General features: G+C 43.7%; 1 protein-coding gene across 2 annotated transcripts; it reads left to right on the top strand.

Moving 5' to 3' along the window:
• Positions 1–477: 477 nt before the first annotated feature.
• On the top strand, positions 478–22,397 carry UBASH3A (ubiquitin associated and SH3 domain containing A). 2 transcript variants are annotated; one of them, XM_032101059.1, is made up of 14 exons: positions 478–663; positions 3,957–4,010; positions 5,345–5,531; positions 7,169–7,367; positions 8,063–8,232; positions 9,091–9,299; positions 10,126–10,252; positions 12,373–12,481; positions 13,422–13,544; positions 14,325–14,417; positions 15,403–15,547; positions 18,998–19,104; positions 19,603–19,709; positions 20,407–22,397. In XM_032101059.1, the coding sequence occupies exons 1-14, from the start codon at positions 551–553 to the stop codon at positions 20,542–20,544; spliced, it is 1,881 nt and encodes a 626-aa protein (XP_031956950.1). In that variant the 5' UTR covers positions 478–550; the 3' UTR covers positions 20,545–22,397. The 2 variants fall into 2 exon arrangements, with proteins under 2 accessions (XP_031956950.1, XP_031956951.1); XM_032101060.1 differs by having other exon boundaries at positions 577–663; positions 5,275–5,531.
• Positions 22,398–22,874: the final 477 nt, after the last annotated feature.

The following is a 22,874-nucleotide window of genomic DNA, read 5'->3' as shown; positions in this document are numbered from 1 at the left end:
GGGGTTGTTCATTGATTTTGGCTGAGAAGACCAGAGCAGGAGCCGTGTATGATACAGACAGAAGGACATGAAACTGAGCCCAAAAGGAAAGAATTTGGCCTCCAGGCTAACTTCCTACGTGCTGCAGGACAGCCCCGCTTGTTCCCCCCTGGTGCAGTTGCAGCTGAGGTGGATTTCTTGGCTTTCACAAGACAGTTTAAAGTGAAAAGCTAAAAGATTCCACCTCAGCCCCTTCAGCAAGTCCCCTCTGATGGTGGTGGTTACCTGTGGGCTTCTCATGTTGTTCTGCCAGGGCAGATAGGAAAAGCTTTTTCTTTTTCAGCCACCCTCCAACAAAAATTCAGAGGCGCAGATTCTATGAAAACAGGATGTCAGCTTTTGTCAGAAAAGATCACAAGGGCTGTGAGGTTTGGTTTTTTTTTTTTACTTTATCTGCCTCTTTCTCTCTTTCATTTTCTGACTCTCTCCCTCCCTCCCTCCTTCGCACCCTCCTCCCACCTCCCAGTTTCTGTCAGCACCGAGCACACGGAGAGGGGAGGACAGGGAGGAGATGGCGGTGGCTGAGGCACAGCTGTATGCAAAGGTGTCCAACAAGCACCGGAGCAGGAGCACCTCTGCACTCCTCGAGCCTCTCCTCGCCAAAGGATTCCCGGCTCATATCGCGTGAGTAGTTTGCTCAGCTGACTTTGCAGAGGGAGATTTATTTAAGGTATGAGGTGTTTCCCATAGAATCCCGATAAAGGCACCTCGGTTTTTTGATCAGGAGAATGTGCTGCTCCTGGGGTGATGGCCCTGTGCAGGGATCAGACCTGTCTTGCTCTGAATTTCATACAGAGCAGTGTGTATTGCCCATATAGCAAAAGCAATCTGCTCAATGTCCCACTTTCTAAATTACTGTGTAAATCTAAAGATTCACACCCTTCCACATCCTGAATTTGAGAGGCTTTTCAATGCATTGAGAAGTTGACCATAGTTTGCTCTTGAGATACATCATCTTTCATCTTTTTCTGCTTATCACTCTTATTATAAGGGAATTAAACACTCTTATTATAAGGGAATTAAATATAGATGTAATTTCTAGCTGAAGTTTTCTTTTAGGCCCGGCAAAAGTCTCCTGCTGGATGGTGTCACTGGAAACTGCTTTAAAAGCTTTCCTTAACAAGATGCCCCATAAGTCTGTCAATTTTTCTTCCTGTCTTGAATCAGGATCGTGTTCCAAAAATCATGTCCTGCCTAGAAAATACAGTAGTAAGAACGAAGCCCTATTCTTGGCAACTCCAGTACATGAAAGAATAACTGGTGGCAGGTAAACAAGTTAATGCAAAAGAAAAGTGCTGGCCACTCCTCCCCCAAACATCTCTCCTGTTGGACAGGCAAGTTTTGGGGAGGATTTTCCAACTTCTGAAGGGCAAGTATGGACATTTTTGGTTCAAACTGTTCAAAAAGTAAATATTATTATTTAAATATTAGAGAACCCCTCGTAAAAAGTATTTTAGAAAGAAGAGCAATATCTCTCTCCCTTTTGATTGAAAATTAAGCAAGTGGAAGAGGCTCCATTTTTAAGTGCTGTGTTGTTTTTTGGGAGCAGCTGTGGAAGCAATCAATGTCAGACATGATGGGCACAGCTCACAAGGGAACTGTGAGTCCCTTGTTCCCAGTGATGCACAGTGGAATTTTAGCTGTGGGCTGAAAACATGGCTCGTCATTTCTCTATTAATATTGTAAGTTTGGTCACCCCAAAGTAGTGGCTACTTTTTGAATTTTTTTCTGCTTTATGTGATGTTTTTCCAATCCCCTTTAAAACCCTTCCTGCTGTTACTGAGATGACTTTGTGCTTCCCAGTTCAAAATCAAGAAGCAGCAGCAGAAATATTGTGCAAATCAACAAAAGGCCCAAAAGCAATTTTTAAAAATTTTATTTTCTTTTTTTGACTTTAGGACCTTCAAAATTTCGACTGCATTTTTATAAAACCTTTTAGCTGTCTCTGCTGTCCCTCAATTAAACCATGAATGAAAGCACTGAAAAGTTTCTTTGGTATGTCCTAGCCTGAGAAATATGAGGTGGGGTGGAAGTATTACAAAATCTTTCACCATGTAGAACCAATAGGCCAAAGCAACATTTCCTCGATGAACAAAACTCAAATATGTGAGGGTCAAGTCTAGTGTAAGATCAACAAATTTATACAAGAAACGCTGCCTGCAGCTTCTTTTTTAGGGAAGAGCCAGCTTATTCTCACTGTAGATTTATTTTTAATCTACTTTCAGTACAGATTTTCAATGTTTTTTTCCTACTGTTTATCTGAGAGACATTGGTACATGCAGAATTTATTCTTTGCATTATTTTTCAATTTTCACTTCTCATGATGGAAGTGTAGGATTAGTCACAGCCTAATGCAACCCTAGTGCTATGGGAATCATCCTACAGCCAACTTATGAGATGAGACCAAAAGTGGGAACAGGTATTGAGAGGGGCACAAGGGAACAATGAGACAGGAGTGAGCAGGATGGCAGTTCATGGCCTCAGGTCTCCCTTGTCTTATTATCTTTAATTTTGAATGCCCCATGGTAAAGAAAAGCTGAAGCCAAACGCTGTTTTGGCTCCAGGGCTGGTTGCACAGAGCTTGTCCTCAGGTGGGAGGAGCAGCACTGCATGAAGTGGTAAAACACTCACTTGGAGGTGCAATGAGGGGTTATGAAGTGGTTGTTTGTGTTTGGTGTGATGGAGAAGGAGGACTCAGCAAAGGCACAGAAAGGGAACGTGCAGTGTTCCATCACAGAGGGCACAGGCTGGCTTTGGACCTCGTGGCTGTGCATTGATCTGGCCACAGGAGTTGATGCACTTTACGGAAAAGGAAGGTAGAAGGTAAAGTCTGAGCTCACGTTTGTCCTTATCCATGTCAAGCCTCACTAAGGAGCCAGGCATGGTTGCATACAAATGTTATTAAAAAGCCCAAGGGTAGTTTTTACACTAAAGAGAAGACAGAAGACTGGGAGGGAACATAAGGATGAACCTGAGTCCTGCAGCTCAATGCACACACTGCTCATGTGTGTTCGGGTGTCATGGGGATGGATGAAGAACAAAAATGGGAGGAGACAACAAAATTCAATGCCCTCAGAAGCCAGTGGCCAGAAAGGGTGGCCTCAAGAGAGAAGGAAAGACATCAGCAGATGGCAAGGGATTCAGTAGATGCCAAGAAATTCAGTAGTTTTTTCCAGTGTCCACTGTCTCTACGTCCCCTTTGTGTTTCTTCTGAGAAGTTTGTAGGTGCATTTCACGGATGGAAATGGGGCTCATAGGTGCAGCTGCTGTTTGAACACTGGAATCCTTCCCCCATCACCCAGTATTCAGGCACAAAGATTTGCTCATGTGAAACACATGGCTGGCATTTTGAAAACTCTAGTGAGAAAAGGAAATGTGAATCAAATCCAACCCCAGAGAACGGAAGTTGCATCAACAGAGAGAAACGAGAGGTTTTGTCCCTCATCTTGGACTGAGCTGCTGGCTTAGACCTGGCTCTCTGCTGGCTGTGGGTGAACCTCAACCCGGATTTCAAACCCCAATATAAGTGTGTTTTGCTTAGTTTTAATGTATGGGCTTGGGCCTGGCATCTTGAATCAGAACCTTTTTCCTATGAACCAAGAAAACTCTGTTCTTGCAGTGGATGGATGGTTTATCTGACCCCAAGGAAATACATGTATTTGGCAGGGCTTCTAAGGAAACACCTCCAGAACACAAAGGCAGGCATCTAATGGGGAGGACAGGTTACCAATCTTCCTACCAAGAACAAAACTATCTGGAAAGTTTCAAGAACATTAACATTTGCTAGGGAAAAACTTCTTACTAAAAGTCCTGCCTGTGCTGCAAAATAGACTTGGTGACCACAGTCACTAAATGCCTTTACTTTATAAAAGTTTTCTTTCTGCTGTTCTGAGGAATCAATTTTGTGCTTTCTCTAGGCAAAAGGCCTTGGTTGCTACTGGACAAAAGACAGTAGAAGATGCAGCAAAATGGTAAGTACCTGTGATTTCTAAGGTGGGCCTTCATATTAAACCTGCCTAAAAATCCCTGTTGATGTGCTCATTCTGTCACTGAAGTTACTTGCCATAAAAAAACCAAACCTGAATTTGAGATTTTTTTTTTTTTTTAATTTATTTCACTCAGAGAGAGAAATATTTGTATTTGTACTTATTCTGGGACTCAAGGTTACTTGTGGAAGGTCCAGGCAAATTAAAAAGAAGCAGCTACTTTTACCAATAAGCCAGTTCATGGAACCAGCTGGTCTGGTCAGAAAATCCTCCTCAACTTTAAGCCTCCTGAGGGAAAGGAACAAGGAAACAGGGAAAATTTATGCAAACCCATCACTGCTCTTACAAATACATGCAGAAACACCAGCTGAAGGGGAACAGAAAGGCTCACCACAAAGGGAAAGGCTGATGGTCAGAGGGAGGTATTACTACAATTAAAATCACTTCTCAATTTTGAACCCCACAAAGTTTTCTCCTCCCTACCAAGACTCTCCCAGAGTATTTATATGTCATTCATGTGCTGATAATTGATTTTATTTTTTTTTTGCTTTAACTCACCTTCACATTAAATCCAGTCTTTCCTTGCACTTTTTTCGGGGTTTTGTTTTGCTTTACTTTTTCCCCCCTCCTTGGTTCGATTTTCTTCTTTTTTCTTCTTTTTTCTTTTCTTTAATGAAAAGCCAGAGGAGATATTTGAGAATGGCATGTTCTTTCCAAATAATTTTTTTCAGGGATGATACCACACTTCCCAACAACCATTCCCAATCCAACAGCTGCAAAGACAAACATACAGCATGTGAAGGACATGCTAAAGGACATAATCACATGGCATATGAGTTTCTGCCCTTTGCTTGTGAATTTTCTGATTTGTCTTTCTTGCTTTTCTTAGGGCTGAATAAAAAGGCTCTTTTCAAGTGTTTTTTTAATCTTCAGTTAATTTCAATTTTGTCATTCTTCAACATGCTCCACCCACTGTCTTTTTTCTTCCTCCAGTCCTCTGTTCCAGTCATGAAAAGGGGGAAAAAAAACCCCAAACCCCTAAAAAAGTGGTTTTTGTTTTCTGTCATTTTCAGACACTGACAGAAGTGAAGACACATGATAAAATGTAAAGCACTCAAAAAATAAGCAGACAAAAAAAGAAGTCTCCATTATTTAGTGTTTCAGAGAGAAAAAGGAGCTTTTATTTCAGCTTTTCATTTGTAAGAAAATACTAAAATTGTATTTCTTTTTTCTGATCTCTGCTATGGAGACCTTCAGCCACAGGAAACAAGAGCCAGTGGTGCACACCCTCACTCTCAGGGGTATGCTCTTGATTTCAGGCTGCATTCCCATTGCAACGACCCCTCCCTGGATGACCCAATCCCTCAGGAATATGCTCTGTACCTGTGCCCCACGGGCCACCTGCACAGCCGCCTGCAGGACTTCTGGAAGGAGAGCAAGCGCCAGTGCGGGAAGAACAGAGCCCACGAGGTTTTCCCACACGTCACCCTCTGCGACTTCTTCACGGTGAGGCACGGGAGAGTGCAAGGGTCAAAATTCTGCTGGGTGATATTTGGTGAAACTGGGCCACCTGCTGCTGTCTGACACCAGAACTTGCTGGTGATCAAATGACACGACCCAGGTCCAGGCACGTTGCTTCATGTCTGAGTGATGCTTAATGTCTGAGTGATGCTTTATGTTTGAGTGATGCTTAGTGTCTGAGTGATGCTTAATGTCTGAGTGATGCTTTATGTTTGAGTGATGCTTAGTGTCTGAGTGATGCTTTATGTCTGAGTGATGCTTAATGTCTGAGTGATGCTTTATGTTTGAGTGATGCTTAGTGTCTGAGTGATGCTTAATTTCTGAGTGATGCTTTATGTCTGAGTGATGCTTTATGTTTGAGTGATGCTTAGTGTCTGAGTGATGCTTTATGTCTGAGTGATGCTTAATGTCTGAGTGATGCTTAATTTCTGAGTGATACTTTATGTCTGAGTGATGCTTTAGGTTTGAGTGATGCTTTATGTCTGAGTGATGCTTAATGTCTGAGTGATGCTTTATGTTTGAGTGGGACGTTTCACGGTAGCTGATCCATCTAGAGCAGCCCTGTGCAGTCCAGCTGCTTTCAGGCTCCCACGTGTCCACTGCTGCATGGATTTAGGATGATAAACCTTCCCAGCCAAGGCAGCAGTGGCTGCCATCAGCCAGCTGTGCAGAAGGGACAGGGTTACCGTAAGATGCAGACAACATCGGTACCAAGCCTGTGGGAATGTCAGGGAAAGCTCTGCCTTCCCCACAGAACCCCATCAGCGGCTCACTGCTATGGTGGTGTGTCCCAGATTTTACCCTTTCCACTGAAGCTGAAGATTTTGTGAAATCATTTGAGAAGTCCAGCAAAGAGTCACTGGTCTGAAAAAACTCTGGAGACACTTGGAATCCAATTTTAGCATGTTGGTGGTGCAACACATGATCATCAGCTGTATCTGGGATGTGCTGAAACAGGCTTGGGCTAGAGCAGCTGGATAAAAATTACTTTGTTCATCATACTTTTGTGTTAAACCATCAAGAGCTTCCTTCCCCCTAAGGGTGGGTCATCACAACCATGCCAAAAAGTAGACACAGTGAAAATAAGATTATTTTGTTGCAAAACACAGAATGGTGCTCTGTGGCCATTAAACACAATTATACAGAACAAAATCATTAATTAATAATGAATGCCATGCTCTCGGGAAGCATCAAGTTTAAAGGCCTGTCTGGAAGAGACAACTGCATTGTAACCCTCACCTTGCACATCTCAGCAAAGGATTGTAGGATAACAGTAACACAAATCCTTACTTAGAACTGAAGAGGGAAATCATGATCCCTGCCTCATTTCAGACAGGTTACTGCACACCTGTCAGGTGGTAAAATACTTTGGCTTTTTCCTACCCAGGCTACCTTGGGTTAAAGGCTCCATCTCCTGTTATAGAACCAGGACACTGTGCTGATCCAGCTGCCCACTATAACTGGTTTTAATGCCAGGAATTTCAGGCAAATTCCCAGGGGTTTTTTTTTGTTTCTCAGGAAGTTTGTAGCCCCACAGTTTTCTGGCAGTGCTGTGTGACAGAGGCTACAACACTGGCTGTGAGCTGGTGGGTAAAGCCTGCTCCTCCTCTGTTTTCTTTCAGTGTGAAGACCAGAAAGTGGAATTATTGTATGACATCTTAAAGCGAGTTGGTGACAGCTTTTCCCAGAGCTTTCCACCATCCATTTCCCTAATACTACATGCATCTCCCAGCTACCTTGGCTTCTTCATTGATGACAGACAGGCAAATGTCCTCAAAGAGTTTGCTGTGGCATTCTCATCAGAGGCTTCGGCTCTGGCAGGTAGGACCAACATCAGAGGGCAAATGGGTGGGTTGGAGCACAAATGCGTAGCCACAGTACTGAAAATATGACCTGTGTCTCCAGGGGAGCTTGGCTGATATATTCCTGCCAGCAAGCACCCTTTCCTTCTACACATTTGCAGGCAGAGAGGCCAGAGGAGCATGTTTTAGTCTTTGAAGACACCACACTTTTGCCTAAAAGCTGAAATGATCCTGTGTGCAACTTGGCAGGCCATTGATCAGGATATCCAAGATGGGCAGGGACGTAACACTCCCCAGATTCCCAGCTCCGTGGTGCTGTGGCCCAGCTTGATGGCCTGACTGCATCCCTGGGAATAGGGCCTAATCCCCTTTCCAAGGGAAACTGCATCACCAGTGGAGACTGAAGGGGCACAGCCCCACCACAGCTTTGTCTGGGAGAAATGGGTTCAACACATCTCAGGCTGGGAGAGGAAATCAAACCCTGATCATTTTTTTTCCCTCGCAGATGAAGCCAGGAAGCAAATCCAGTCCACATTTGTGAATGATTTTGGCATGATTAGAACCATGACATCCTTCAAAACCATTGTTCAGTAGATCTACTCTACCACTAGTTACTGTGATATTTCCTGCATCAAGCAAAGCATGTAGGATAAAACAAGAGGAGCTTTAAATGCCCTTTGTTTCTGTGTTGTGATGTGATTGTTTCATCCCTAGACTGCCACGTGAAGCCCTCCTTGAAGCAGTTCCACCTTACCTTGGCCCACAGGTTTTATCCTCACCATCAGAAGACTTTGGAACAACTGGCCAAATGCATTAACCCAGGGGAACCCTGCCAGTGGGTGGCTGCTCTCTATTCACGGGACATGCGTTTTGTGCATTACCAGGTACTGGAATCAGATTTATTTCATTTCCTGAGCCCTTGATTTTCTTTGGTACACTTACCTTGCCTTTTCCATCCTTAAGAAAATATCTGCCTGCTCAGCACACTGTTTCAAAGAGCTTGGTTGTTTCCAGTGCCATTTTGGGTTGAAAAACTGCACTCCTGAATCAGTAGATAATACTTTTATTATGGTAGGTTGCTTGACCTGCGTGTCTCAAAATCTAATTCCAAACCCCAGCGGAAAAAAACTTAATCTTACCATGACATGAGAAAATAAAAGAGACAGGAAATCATCATCCTTTAATGTTTGCTAGGATTTGTCAGTTTACAGTTTTGCAGTAAAATTCCATTCAGCAAAATTAGTTTTCTTGATTGTTCCAGCCATGATGAAAATTGCAGCAGTGAGCAAGGCACAGTTCTCACTGATGATTTTCTGCTTAGCAGACTCTTCGTTGAAACCTGTCAACATTGTTTCAGTTCTCATTTCCAAATTTAAATTATGGAATGATCAACAGTTTTTTGTCAGATCAGTAAATCACTTTGTCACAAGTCTCACACTGGATTTTAGTCACACTCAGGAGAGCTGCAAGCAATTCATAAAAATAGGTCAGATCTATGCTCGCTTTCAAATAAGTCTGTACCAGCAACAGGAGAAAAAAAGTATTTTTGTGAAAACCAAGTGCCTGTTTTTACACATATTGTAAATGTGGTAGAGTCTTCCTTTTCCTCTCCTGGAATGCCACCAAAGAGCAGGTTGCAGAGTGGAAAACAGAACTGGTTCTGTGTCCAGGAGAGGGGAACAACCATCCCCTGAGCTGCTGCAGCACAGAGAACATCCTGACCCTGCTGTGTGTCCCCCCAGAGGCTGAGGGCCCTCTTCCAGTACAAGCCCCAGAACATTGATGAGCTCATGATCAACGCTGGGGACTTGATCTACGTGGACCCCACGCAGCAGTGCGACGTGAGCGAGGGCTGGGTTATCGGCATCTCGCACCGCACCGGCTGCAGGGGCTTCCTCCCAGAAAACTACACCGAGAAAGCCCACGAGTCAGACACGTGGGTCAAGCACAGGTAACTTGGGATTTCACGGGTGTTGCCTTCCATCAGCCACTTTTCCTGCTGAGGAGCCATGGCAGCTCCTTCTTGCTGGGACCTGTGGGCAGAGGGGGAATCCTGAGGGTCTGGGCGGGATGCTGGGACACCTTCTGAGAGAAAAGGGAGAGGACACACACCCGCAGACACCCAGAGTTCATAAGTTCAGCTGCTCAAGGGATGACCCCTGCTTGCTCTTGAAAAACCTGAACGCCCTAATGAATTTTGAAAGAGCACATTTTGCCAGGGCAGGCTGAGCCTTCAGCGTGGCTGTCTGCTCTCTTCTTTTTTCTCATTTCAAGGGCTCATAGAGTTAACTTGAAATGAAACCACACAAAGGTTGCTCCAGCAGCTTGGCACCACCCTTATCTTGTTGATGTGCCCTGTATCAGAAGGCACCTGCCTGGCTTCCTGCACTTCATTCTGCAGCTGACAGCACAGCTGATGCTACTTGTAGATTAGAGCTGACTTTTCTAGGCAGGGAAATTTTGGTGCACTTCTTGATGTCTCAGAGAAAGGGAGGAGGCCACCAGGTAGTATTTCCTGCTTGAATGTCCCACTTTAGCAGGGTTACACCCAACATACACTATCAGTTCCTAATATTTTAACCACATTTTTATGGGGCATATTCTAAATGAACAGCAAAGTGATGAGGTGGATTGCAAGTGTGCAAAAAGTATTGAATGGAACATGAATCCCGACTTACTGAGCCTGTAAAAAATACCATGACTCAAAAGTCTCTTCTATTTGTGTGTGTGCCTGTATGTTTGTGTATGTGTGTGTGTTGCTTCTGCTTTTTCTACAGGGAATATCTTTTTGAGACAGCTTCAAGATCCTTCACCAAAACGGAAAAGGAACCCAATGTAAAGCTGAATGGGGAGGGCCATAATCCCAGTATGTCAAGGAGCGTAACCAATGTACTTTCTCTTCAGGTAATTGTTTTTTCCATTTCTTATCTTTGCCACATGCTTTGGCAGATATGCTATTAATTAATGGCATTTAGTAAATTTAATAGTATTTTCCTCTTCCTCCCTCACATTTTCATGTTTTGTTGTACATTTACACATGTTGTTTCGTTTATTTATTATGTTGTAGGTTTATAAGTACATACCCACTCATACTGTATTGTATAACATCTCATACTTTTTTTGTAATGCATATTATATATATTACACTTGCTTTTCATAAAACTTTCCTTATTCCTGTCATAATAGCACAAAACATGAGTTCTCTGTTCAGGTTTCTCTGAGCACAGCCTCAGTGGATATGGAGATAAGTCTGACAGGTGAGACACAGGCATGACCTCCCCTGACTTCCACGTGGCTTCAGCCAGAGTAACTATATCAGAATTAGGCTCACCATTCATGGCTGCTCTTATGTCCAGATTCTGTGGGTGTCGTCTTGGAGGTTCCCATGGTCCCAGATCCCATTTAAATGTTCCATTTTCTTTTTTATTTTTAGATATGTAGGTAGTGCAGATAAGTGCACAGAACAGCTAGCTGGACTGGTTAATAGCACTGGTAGGATCACGTTTTTGTCCCACGTTCAAAATCAACAGGTATCAATTTTTCCTGTGTTTTCCACTGATCTTCTGGTAGGAAGAGCAAAACAAATAAAGACTCTGATTTTTTCCAACAGCAGATTTTCACCTGCATTGCCTTTTTGGCTCTGTCAGGGATGCCAAGACTCGTTTTCAGCACAGACATGCCTCAGAAACCTCTTCGGTTTGCTGGCCCCACAGCCTCTCTTCCTGCTGTGCTGGGCAATAACCCTGGGCTGGTTTGTGTCAACATCAGAGAAACTGAGGGCACCTTGAGGGAACTTCCATCCTGGGGCCTCCAGGACACCGTGTATATGACTGTAAGAAATTTCTGCACAAGTCACACATCCTTCCTCTGGCTCTTGGCTGCTCTTGGCCTCTCTTATCCAGGTCAGATCTGTGGTAGAGCTGAGGCTTGGCCTGAGGAATGTGTTTTGCAAATGGGCAGTTCTCCAGTGTACAGTTTCCCTGGCCTCTGGGTTCCTCTCAAGCAGAATAGGAAGACCACAAAACCTTGAGTTTATACTCTGATCTTGTGGCAGTTGATGGGCGTTTCATGGCAGGAATGCAAGTGTTTAACAGAATGCACGAATATCAACCTCAAACCACTTCTTAAGAGTTCCCTTCTCTGTTGCTGAAGATGCAGAGCACTTAACTCAGTGCTGCAGCAGTAACACTGTTTTAAAGTTTTAAAACCTTTGACCTGTTCCTCCTTACCTTCTTCTCATTTGTATTTAATGTGCATTGTATACTAACCCCAAACTACTTCAAATTTATTTGTAATTCCATGCAGTCTGAGTTTAAAGAGTGGCCTTGTAGGAGATCTGGGTTCACTTTTGATTTGGCCACACAGTTATGAAAATGCAGAAGTAGTATTTTCATTAGGAAAAGCAGAAGCTTGGTGTTAGTGCTGGTGTAGAAGAGGGCATTACCACTTAAATCTTAGCTGGTTTTCCATTTTTTGTTTGTATCAACCATAGGATATAAATTAAAGTTATGATTCCTTCCCACACTGAGATTAAAAGATCTGTTACCAGCACTGTCTTCCACTAGTGCTAACACAGAAACAAAACCTGCAGCCCATGAGGGTCAGGGATGACACCTTTGACAGGACAAGGGAAGGTGGCCTTAAACTCCACCAGGGGAGGTTCAGGCTGGATATCAGGAAGAATTTTTCCATTGAAAGGAAGCTCAAGCATTGAACAGACTGCCCAGGGAGGTGTGGAGTGACCAAACCTGGAGGTGTGCAAGAAACAACTGCATGTGGCACTCAGTGCTGTGGTTGAGTTGACGACGTGGTGATCGGTCAAAGGTTGGACTCGATGATCTTGGAGGACTTTTCCAACCTTAATGATTTTATCTTTCTATCTCTTTCGTTCGCCTTTGGTGGAGAACCAGTCGGGATTATCACTGTCCTAAAGACAAGCATCTGTTATACTGTCTCTTCTCCAGGAATCCAGACTTTTCCTGAAGGTTATAGATAACATTCTCATGAAACCTCCTTTTCCCCAGCTGTCTCAGAACACCTCCCTGCGGAGAGGGGTGCTGGTGATGCGCCACGGGGAAACAGTGGATCAGGTCTTTGGCAAATCTTGGCTTCAGCAGTGCCTGACTGCAGATGGTGAGTAAGGTAATTGGAGGACCTGCAAAAACCAGGACCAAACCAAATTAATCCCAGTAATGGGTAGAAGAGATTCAGTGCAAACTCTGCAGATAAACAAAACTCTTGTGCTACTGAGGAATACTGTCTCGCTGATACATGAACAAATCACAGGAGCACACTCATCACCTCTCATTATGCAAGGTGGTGGTTGTCAGACCCCTCCACCTTTCTGTGCCTGAGTCAGAATCATGGGCTGTTGATCAGAGGCACACTATGTCACTAGTCCAACCTGGGCAATCTGTGGTGGAAATGAAACGTCAGCACTGACCTAAATTAAAATCTGAATTTCCTCTCTCTCTCTCTCAAAAAAAAAAAAAAAAAAAAAAAAAAAAAAAAAAAAAAAAAAAGTATGGTTTTAGGTGAAGAAAACTGATCCAAAACAGGGAAATGTGAACTTCTACCTTCTTGTTCCCTTCCTTCCTCCTGACACACAAGTGAGAGCTTTATGCTGAAAGTCTGCCTTGCTATGCTGGAGATTCCCCATGTTCAGTATGTGAGATTCACACCAGATAAGGAGAGTGGTACCTTCTGGCTGCATAATCAATGCATTGGTTTCATTTTGATTCAGTGGAAATGGTTTTTTTGGTCATTTTGGCAATAGTAAAAGAGTAAAGATAGGGAGTAGATTTTTGTTTTTCTGGAGCCCCACAAAGCCAAATTCTCATGATTTCCTCTTCTTTCTCTCCTCCTCCCCATTTGCTCCTTCTGAGCTTACAGAAGAGGTGCTATTCTGTTAGGACAGGTGATTTCCCAAGTCAGTGTTGTAACCTTAAAATGTGACCCCTTCAAGGTAATAGCACTGGCTGTTTTTCATCAGTGACACTGACTGTCTGTAACATGAACATAACACAGCTGCTGCCTCCCTTGTGCCACAGAAAAATGTCCTGCTTTGTTTCAGGAAAATACTACAGAGCGGATCTGAACTTCCCCTCCTCCCTGCCAAGGCGGAAAGACAGCATGAAGCAGTTTGAATGTGATCCTCCTTTATCTTGCTGTGGTATTTTCCAGTCAAGGCTTATAGGTAAGCTGGATATTATCCTCCTGCAAATGTAAGGGTTTGGGAAGCCGGCTGTCATCATCTGCCAAAGCTCATGCTGGCTTTATAGCAGAAAAAATTCCTACCAGCACTCAATGTTGGCCACAATTCTCCGTGGGCAACCACTGCAAGATCTTCTTAAATAGCAAAATAGAGAACACAGCTGTTTACTTGTCTTTGAGACCAACTCTGCCAGTTCCTGGCAGAGAAAGCCAAAAGGAAGAAGCCAGAATATTACCTGTGCCCTGCTGCTTGTCTGCAAGGGATTAATGTCTTACGCAGTTGTCCCTGAATGGGCAGTGAGGAGTGAAGGGGCTGGCCAGAGGAAGCAGCTCCATGGTCAGCAGAGTGTGGTCACCTCCCTGCAGGAGGATGGGTGGTGTGGGTTAGGCTGACTCAATTCACTCACCAGATGAAGTTGTTTGTGCTCCCTGAGCAAGATGCGTGACTGTGACAGTGCTGGTCTGCTGCAAATGCTTGTCTCTGATGGTTCAGATATATGGAGACAGCCAAATGCCTAACTGCTGTTTGCAGATTTGGAGTGAATCTTCTGTAATTATCTTTCCAACACTCCTTTTAGAATTGATGTTTCCACCAGAATGAGCTTTCTAATGAGCCCAATCAGCAGACAGTGTGAAAAAAATGAATAGAAAGGGACTGTCAATGTATCCCATGTTGATAAAATTGCAAAGCTCTGAGCTGGTTTTTTGCAGGAAGTATTTTGTAGTTGTTTCTCATCTGTCACACTCTGCTGTTGCCATCCAGGGGAAGCTCTGCTGGACCAGGAGGTGACAGTCAGCTCCGCGTACTCGTCCCCCGCCCTCCGCTGCATGCAGACAGCTCAGCACGTGCTGCGGGGTAAGGCAGCAACACCTGCCAGGTGCTTCTGCCACACTGGAAGCATCATCAAACTTCTATGAAGTTTCTGACATGAGCAATTAAGAAGATGTACAGCTTTGTGGTTATTTGTGGTTCTCTTTAAGCAGGGAAGATGAGGTGGTTTTGATTAGCTGGTAATGCAGGCAGCAACAAACCTGCTGGTGTGTGTACAGTCTGTGGGATAGGATGACATTAACACTAGTCCTTGATAGCTAAAGTGGAATCTAATGTTACATGAAACATTCATGTATTGAATTCAGCATTAGTAGATGTTCACCAAATCACCATTGCCATCTCTTCCAGAAAATATTTTGAGGCAAAAACCAACTATTTCCAGAGCCCTGAAGGATCTGAATGTGAATCATGGATGACTGCTTTCATGTTTTCTTTTGCAAGCTGAACTACTTTAATCCTTCATATTGCAGAACCTCTTCCCCTTCCTTTCCTCTCCCTCTTTTCTTTTTTTACCTCCTGTCCCCTTCAGCAGGTTCACAGTTCATTATCATGTTTACATTAGAATGCATTCACTGCCAGTCAGTAACCTCTCTTGAAAACACTCAAAAAATAATGTTTCTTTTGACAAGAGAATTCCATTTCTAATACTGAACAGTTTGGAAAATTTACTGCCCCACTGATGAACACTGAGCAAAATGCTGTAAAAAAATGGTAAAAGCATTTCCTGTCTGAAGTTTATTCAGATTGCAACATTACTGAGGTTTTTCCTTCTAGCAGAGCATCACAAGAGAGCTTCAAATATTATGATTATGATAATAATGATGATAATAAGTTGCAGTCCCTTTACACTAGTCAGACAAGAATATGATGGTGGCTTCCTTTAATCAATTGACAATAAGTAATTAATTTTCATTAATGAAAGTACAACAGCAAACAAGGCAGAATGTATAGCCTGAATGCAGCACTTCGAGTGTACCTTTCCCTTAAGATCTGTTTCTTGTTCTTTCAGGGCTTAAATTAAATCAAAGAGTCAAAATCAGGGTGGAACCAGGGCTGTTTGAATGGACCAAGTGGGAAGCAAGCAGAGCAATCCCTAACTTCATGACTGTGGCAGAACTGGTAGAGGCATCTTACGACATAGACACAAGTTATAGGTAATGGCTCTGCGTCTGGCTGATAAAGCTATGGGGTTTTTCCCTGAGGTATCTTATCCTTTTATGTGTCATAAATCATTAAAAACACTGCAGAGGTGGGGTGATTCTGATCAAAGTCAAATCAAAATAAGATATCAAAATAAGATCTGCTGTCACCAGCACATGGGTGCACTCACACAAACCTCTTGTGCATGGGACCAGCCCTGCTCTGGTGTTGCCTTGAGAGCTGCTGGCTCAGGCCCACAGCTGGACATGTACCATCACAGCTGCATTATGGGCATTAATGCCAGGTGCCAGGAGCTTTGCTTTTATCTTTGGTTCATGTGAAAACACTTTGGGAATGTGAGGAATAATCTGATTTTCAGTGACAAAGAAATGTGACGTTAGATAAGGTCGGCCAGCCCTTGGCTGAGGATCCGCAGGGCAGCAGCAAGAGGTTTTGGGGACAAGCAAGATAAGAGCACTTCACTTTAACTGATGATTGTGGCATCATTTTAAGTTGCTCAAAGATTACTACTGTGCTCAGCAAGGACTTTTTGGAGCCCTCATAACTTGGTGGGGTGAGGGGTGATGCCTTTTCTGAGCACTTGCAAACCACAGCCCAGCAGGAAATGAAAAGCCTCCAATTCAATCTAGCTCCTCATCTTTGCTCTCAAAGCAGGCTGCTCAGTGTTTGCAGTGCTCAGCCAGATCCAGGAAATTACTCAGCTGTCTCTGGGATTTCCCACATATTCAAGAAAGGGGGGAAGGAAACATCTCATGTATTAATGGTTTCCTTACAGCCAAGGAAGTGTCTTTGTTTGAGACTGCATAAAGTCTCCAAAATCCTTCTTTTTCTGGAGTGCAGAGCTTTCTGGTGTGTTTTTCACTAACAGACTGTTTTCTCTAGGGTTTTTTGGTACAAAATCACTTGCCTCAAAAGAAACTGCAAATGCACAGCAGTGAGAGGTTCAGAGAGGAGGCTCTAAGGCAATGTTAACTACAGTGTTCAGGCCCCTCACAGCTCACTCAGGTCCAGGCAAAAATAGGGTGGATGAACTATAAATTTGCACATAGAATGCCAGTTTCTTCCCATCACATTCAGGGCTAAAAAATCCTTGGGTGCCAGGTGTTACAAACGTGTGTTTGAGATCACTTAGAGAATCACTGGCAAGAGTGTCAGTAAAAATCAGATATAATATTAAGTGCCAGCACGACAAAATTCATTGGCAAGGTTCACTCTGCTACTGACTAGATGGTTAAGGCACACCAGGGGAAAAAAAACCAACAAACAAAATGCAGTCAATCAATCCAAACAGAAATAAAACAAGAGCTCTGTGTGTGTGTGTGTGTCAAAAGGAACAACATTTAGCAGCATTTACCTTAGTTTACAACTTTAATTAAGCTTACTTACAGGCCTGACTTAGATATCTAAAGTACCTGAACATCTAAGACAGCAGCATTGCTGGTGTATTTGCTGTAGCACATGCACATGTGTGGACACGCAAACAGAAAGAGTCAGTGCAAGGTACCTGTGAAAAATTCCTCTCAGAAGCAGTGAAATACTCACTTTGGATGTCTTTGCATGTCCTCAAAGGGAAAAGGGTTGAGCCTCGAGGAGTGGGGGGATCAGCCCAGGATCCATCATTATTTGGGGATCCTACAAGTGCAGCAAATGGGAGATTCCCAGCTTGGAGAGGTCCCGCTCACAGGGAAGTTCTGGTCACTGCTGTGGTCCAGGAAAACTCCAAGGGTCTCATTTTGGGCTGCTGTTTATAGGGCCCCAAGAAATGGGCTTTAGTCATAGCAAGGTTTCATCCTGGCCCCACTTCGGCTTGGCACTTTCAAAGAAAGTGTGAGAACAAGAACATCATGCCATTCAGGGAAAAAAAAAATTCCAAGGCTGCTCATAAAAAAAAGCAGGAGCTCGTTGGACAGCAGCAGTGCCTGGGAGCAGACTAGCAGATTATTTCTGATAAACTCCAGAGGAGCTGAGCCCAGGGGCTGCTCATCAAGGCTGAGGCTTAATGAGCATTTCACAGATCATAGTGTGGCCTGAAAAGGGTGGGGGGGTGTAGGAGCTTGGGTGGGTCGGACGGTCGGGACGGACGGAGACGAGAGATCTCTGAAGTCAGATCTTGGAACATGCGGTTTATTGCAAAGGGCGTGGGTATAGGGGCACTGCTTAGAGCTGCCAGCTGCAGCTCGGAGCAGGCCCAAGAGAGCAAGAGTGTAAGCGGGTAAGGGAGTAAGTAGAGTGGATGTGCAGAAGTCCTCGTTACAATACAATAAATCATCTTCTGTACTGAATATTCTGATTTTCACTAAGCAATCTAATACAAGATACGAATCCTATAGCACTTACATACAGCCTATAAGAATTGTTATATTACCATAGAGTGTTACATCTTAACTCCTAAAAACTACTCTTTGGACCCCTTCTGCTGAGCTAGTAGGGTCTGCTCTGACCCTTGGACCTGCCTGCAAGCAGAGGGTATTGTTCAATCAAGAGGGGATTACCTTCAGTCGGCCATACCATTGTTTTCCAGTTGTTCAGTAACTAAGACTTGGTATTTCAAAGGTGGCTTTCATTTCGATGTCGCCTGTAGTTTTCATATTCCCAAAATCTTTTGTCAGGCAATCATATTTATAAGGCTTTCCTGTTTCATCTTCCCCAACAGGGGGGAAAGATGCACCACCATACCAGGGTCTGGTTTTACCATATTCACCCACTGCAAATGGGGGCATGCTGTCCAGCACTCAAGGCCCACCAGAGCTTTGAGGCTGCCCTGATTTACAACAGTGTGAAGGTCTGGCTCTTAGTTTTTTTGGGTGCCTGAAAGGCTCTGGTATATAAAAGAAAGAAGAAAGCCTCAGCAGAAGTGCTAGATCATCAGAGTGATGCATTGTGATTACTGTCCCTGGAAACACCTTTTTTTGAACTCTAGCAGTGACAGTCTTTACTATCCATTTGACCAACAATGCAGATAAGCCTCGTTTGTTGTACATTTTTTCACTTGGTATATTGAGGAGATTAATGCTGAGGGACCAAATCTTGCAAACATTCATGTCATCAGTGTCTCTCCTTTGTTTGAACTCAGTCAGGATTGGAAGACCCAGGCAGCTCTGCTGCCCGTGTCTGGGCAGTGGTCCCTGCTGGCAGAATTGCTCAAAGCTTTCCTTAGGCATAAATCCTGCTTTAAATAATCTCCACTGTAAACTATAAGTTTTACTGAACCTGGTTTTGCCTGCATCTGGTGCTTTATGAGCTGTGAGACTTAGCCATGAGATTTAATGGAAATTACTCAGAGAGAAGCTAATGCTCCAGAGAAGCAGAGGTAACAGTGTGCCAGCCAAATCAGTAGATAAACCTTTTAACTAGCTGCCTTTTCTCTGGTGTAGTCATTCAATGGTGCTAAGAATATCCTAGTATTCACCTAGATTAACACACAGTTGTGATTTTATTGTCAGGGGTAACTTCCCACTCTCTTCTCTGGTGCCATCGGAAAGTTATGAAGACTATGTCAGCAGAAGCTCTGCGGTTATAAAACAGATCATCACTGCCTGCCCCAGCAAAGGTAAAGGTTTCAGGTCTTTGTATATTCTGTCAGACAGTTGCAGTAACAGGAACTGGCAGAGACTTGCCAACAGAAGCACATTTAATGTGCTGTTGGCACTGCACAGAGCTTAAGGCAGACTCAGTGCTTGTCCTGGGATACACTGAAATAACACACATGCAATTTATGGGACAGAAATGAAAAAAGTAATATAGAACTGAGACAGTAGAGTACTAAATTGCAAAAGTATATGCTTTTCTTGGTCTTTCTCCATCAGGGTGTAGTTCAGCAAAAGATAATATGTTTTCCCGGAAAGCTTTTTTTTCTCTTTCCCTCGCAAATGCCTTCTCTCACTAGCTGGCAAGCTCAACTCACCAGATACTTTCTGCCCATCACAACATGCTTTGCCACATTATCAAAAAGGTCTGCAAAGATGGACAGCCCCCCCATCTGCTGGGGGGGAATGTGGCAGTGCTGCAGCTCCCTCACCACCATTCTTTGCTTTTCCTGGTGTGCCAGGTGTCATCCTCATCGTGGGCCACGGCTCCTCCTTGGCACCTCTCACCCGAGCGCTCACAGGGCTCCCCAACAGAGACAGTAGAGACCTTGCCCAGATGGTACGGAAGGTAAGAGGATTTTATTTCATCAGGAAGCTTTTGGGTTGTTTCATTATACTTTTAATAAGGAGACTGATCATGCAGCAAGCACGTGTGTAACAGCATGCCAACACCAATGACATCAACTTTCTCATTCCAAAGGGAATCTCATGCAGTTTTAGCAAAGTGCTGGAGGTAAAGAGAAGGATTTTATTCTGGGAGCATTGTATGTGACTAGCAGCTAAATCTTTGAAGAAGGTTTTCATCTGGAAAGCCGATGCCATGTAATGCCTACAGACACGAGGCACATTTGGAAATCTCTCCACTTGTAGCTAGTCTCCTTCCTTTCAAAGTGGAAAAGAGAAGGCTTTGGGGTGACCTAATTGCAGCCTTGCAGTGCCTGAAGGGAGCCTACAAGAAAGATGGAGAGACACTTTACAAGAGCCTGGAGTTACAGGACAAGGGGAAATGGCTTCAAACTGACAGAGAGTAGGTTTAGATTGGATATTAGGAAGAAATTCTTTACTGTCAGGGAGGGTGAGGCACAGGAACAGGTTGCCCAGGTATGGACGTGGAGTGATGACACAAGTTCAGCTTTCACCCCTCAGGCCTCGAGCCTGGTTTTAGTTCATTTCAGAAGTGACAGAATATCAGGGGCTGCTCTTTTCTGTAGCAAAGCCCCCGCTTCATGTCAAAGCAATGACCCTGCTGGTAACTTCCTTCCCAGATCCCTTCCCTGGGTATGTGTTTCTGTGAAGAACTGAAAGAGGAGAACAAATGGCAGATGGTCAACCCACCAGTGAAGACATTAACTCACGGAGCAAATGCAGCATTTAACTGGAGAAATACTATCATGGAAGATTAAAAGGTCATCTCTGCCTTTGCAGTTGTCAAAAAGGAGCCAAAGGCAGGTTATGGTTCGTCGCAGTCCAGTGATTCGTCCCGAAGACACACAGAGGGTGGGAAATGCACAGAAAAACACTTCAGAGTTTGGTGCCTGAATTTTGATTTTATTTTGGTGACTGAGAAGAAAGAACTCATGAACTGGTGTTTAAGTGAGAAATAACACTTCTGCTGGTGGTGAGGAAAGTATCTTTTAACATTTTCTGAGAGTACAAATGTTTAATAAACAAGGATGTAACTACCTGATTATAAACTTCACTCCAAGAGGCACTGAAGTAGATAATGTTGTATTTTTAAGACCGGACTACATCTAGCAAGAATTCCTTTTTTTTTTTTTCTTCAGTCACTTGGATATTTTCAGACAACAGAAAAACTGGGACTGAAAGAAGTCAACTCCTACCTGAAGAGGGGACCAGCTCTAGCTAAAGCCACTGTGTTTCCTGTTCACTCCATCAGTTCTGTGAGAGCAAATACCACACTGACTCTTTATTTACCTCTTCTATGAAGGGAGTCCATTTTCTGTCACACCAGCTCCTCATCCAGCAATTCTCAAGTGATGCATATTGCAAAAGGGTCTAAATTATTCCTTTTTGAAGGAATCTGAAGTGATTGATTTACTGTTTCTGGGACAAAGAAAGATGCCCTGTGTTACTGTACTGGTGATAAAACTGTGACATGAGTAACTCTAACTCTGAACCCTTCACGAGATGGCCCTTGCAGTTCAACAGCTTTGCTTTGTGCTGGTTTGTGCCAAATTTATTAATGGTGACCCATCTTTCCAGTGGGTCACCTGCAAGGTTTCTGTAGCTCTTCTCTAGGTGATGTGTTTAATTAAGGGAATGTAGCCCTGAAATTTTAGGCAGAAACAGGAACATGCCTTTGCACAGTCTTTCTTCCTCTTTTCCTTCCTGGTTATCAGATAACTACCTCCAGGAAAGTACAAGTGTTTCTTTCAATGAAAGGAAAAAATGAAAATGTTTCTCTCAGTGCATGACTAAAAATGTTTTCATTTTCATTCCTCACTACCTGGTCCTATGTGACATCTCCCTGCATGCCATTAGCCACTGGGCCATGCAGCGGAGCCCATCCAACATTCCAGCTTTGGGGTTGACAAGCACCTTTATCTGTGGGTGTAGAGATTTTGTTATCTCAGTTGTGCAGCTGCAATGATTCGTTCTGACTTTCCAGCTATGGTGGAGTTGTTTGAGCTCTCAGTTTTCTGACAGTGATGCAATTTTACAGTGGAAGTCAAATGCCCCAGGGCCAAGACAGGAGCTCTTTAACGAGCAAGGGCATAGGACTCAAGCTCAAGAGACAGGTGGCTACAGCTGCAGTCCCAGAAAAAGATAAAAACACCAAATGTCACCACAACCTTTTCTTAATCAGGGGAAGCAGGATGCCACTGCAGCGCTGAGAGCACTGCAGCTTGGCTACTTCTCCACATCTCACCCCAGCACAAACTTGCTGTCCGCCAGGAGAGGCAGCTGTGGTGAGGGATGATTTTGCTCTGAGCTCAGGCCAGGCTCCTCTGTGGTCAGCAGGGAGGGCACTGACCCACAGGTCTGGCTGAGAAAGGGCTGTATGATACAAAAAAATCAGCAAAGCCACTTAAAAGACTGGTCATTTTTAAAGCATTAGGGATATAAAATTTCATTACAAATTTTCCTCTACCTTTTCAGAAATAACGTAATTTTTTCCCAATAATGCTCTTACACGTTAATCCTAGACTGTGCTGCAAACAACCAGTTTGGGTTAAGAATCTGTGTCTTCCTTTAAAATACCAAAATAAAATACCAAGTGAGATATCTCCCTTCACCCAATGGTATCAGATATATTTGTCAGGGTGGGTCTGTTGTGAAAAATAACCTGTAAGAACAGCATCACCTTCTTTCTTTAGCAGCTTTATGCTGCTGCCACGGCATACAACATAGCAATGAAATACTTCTCTTTGCTTTTCAGTCCTTCTGGTCTGCAGAAATAATGTTGCTAAAAGCCAGTTAATGGCACTCTGATCTCTTATTGTCCATCCAGCTCCTATCCTTAATGAGTGTGTGCAGCTCCCAAGAGGCAGGTGACAGGAGGGGAGAAAGACACGCCTGGGGGAAGTGTCTGTCTGTCTGTCTCTTATAGAGGAAGGATTTAACTGCTCCACCCGATCTTGGCATCTAATCAGATGCCCACAGGGCATGGACAACACTATTGACAAGCTAAATATACTTAATGGGCAGATTCCTAAAATGAATCAAATTCCTAACTTGAACCAAAATCCCACTGTGCTTTTCTTTTATCCTC

Source organism: Corvus moneduloides, chromosome 2 (genome assembly GCF_009650955.1).
Source record: "Corvus moneduloides isolate bCorMon1 chromosome 2, bCorMon1.pri, whole genome shotgun sequence".
Classification (NCBI taxonomy): Eukaryota; Metazoa; Chordata; class Aves; order Passeriformes; family Corvidae; genus Corvus; species Corvus moneduloides.
The sequence above is the reverse complement of the archived record's forward strand: the minus strand, read 5'-3'. Positions and strand labels throughout refer to the sequence as shown.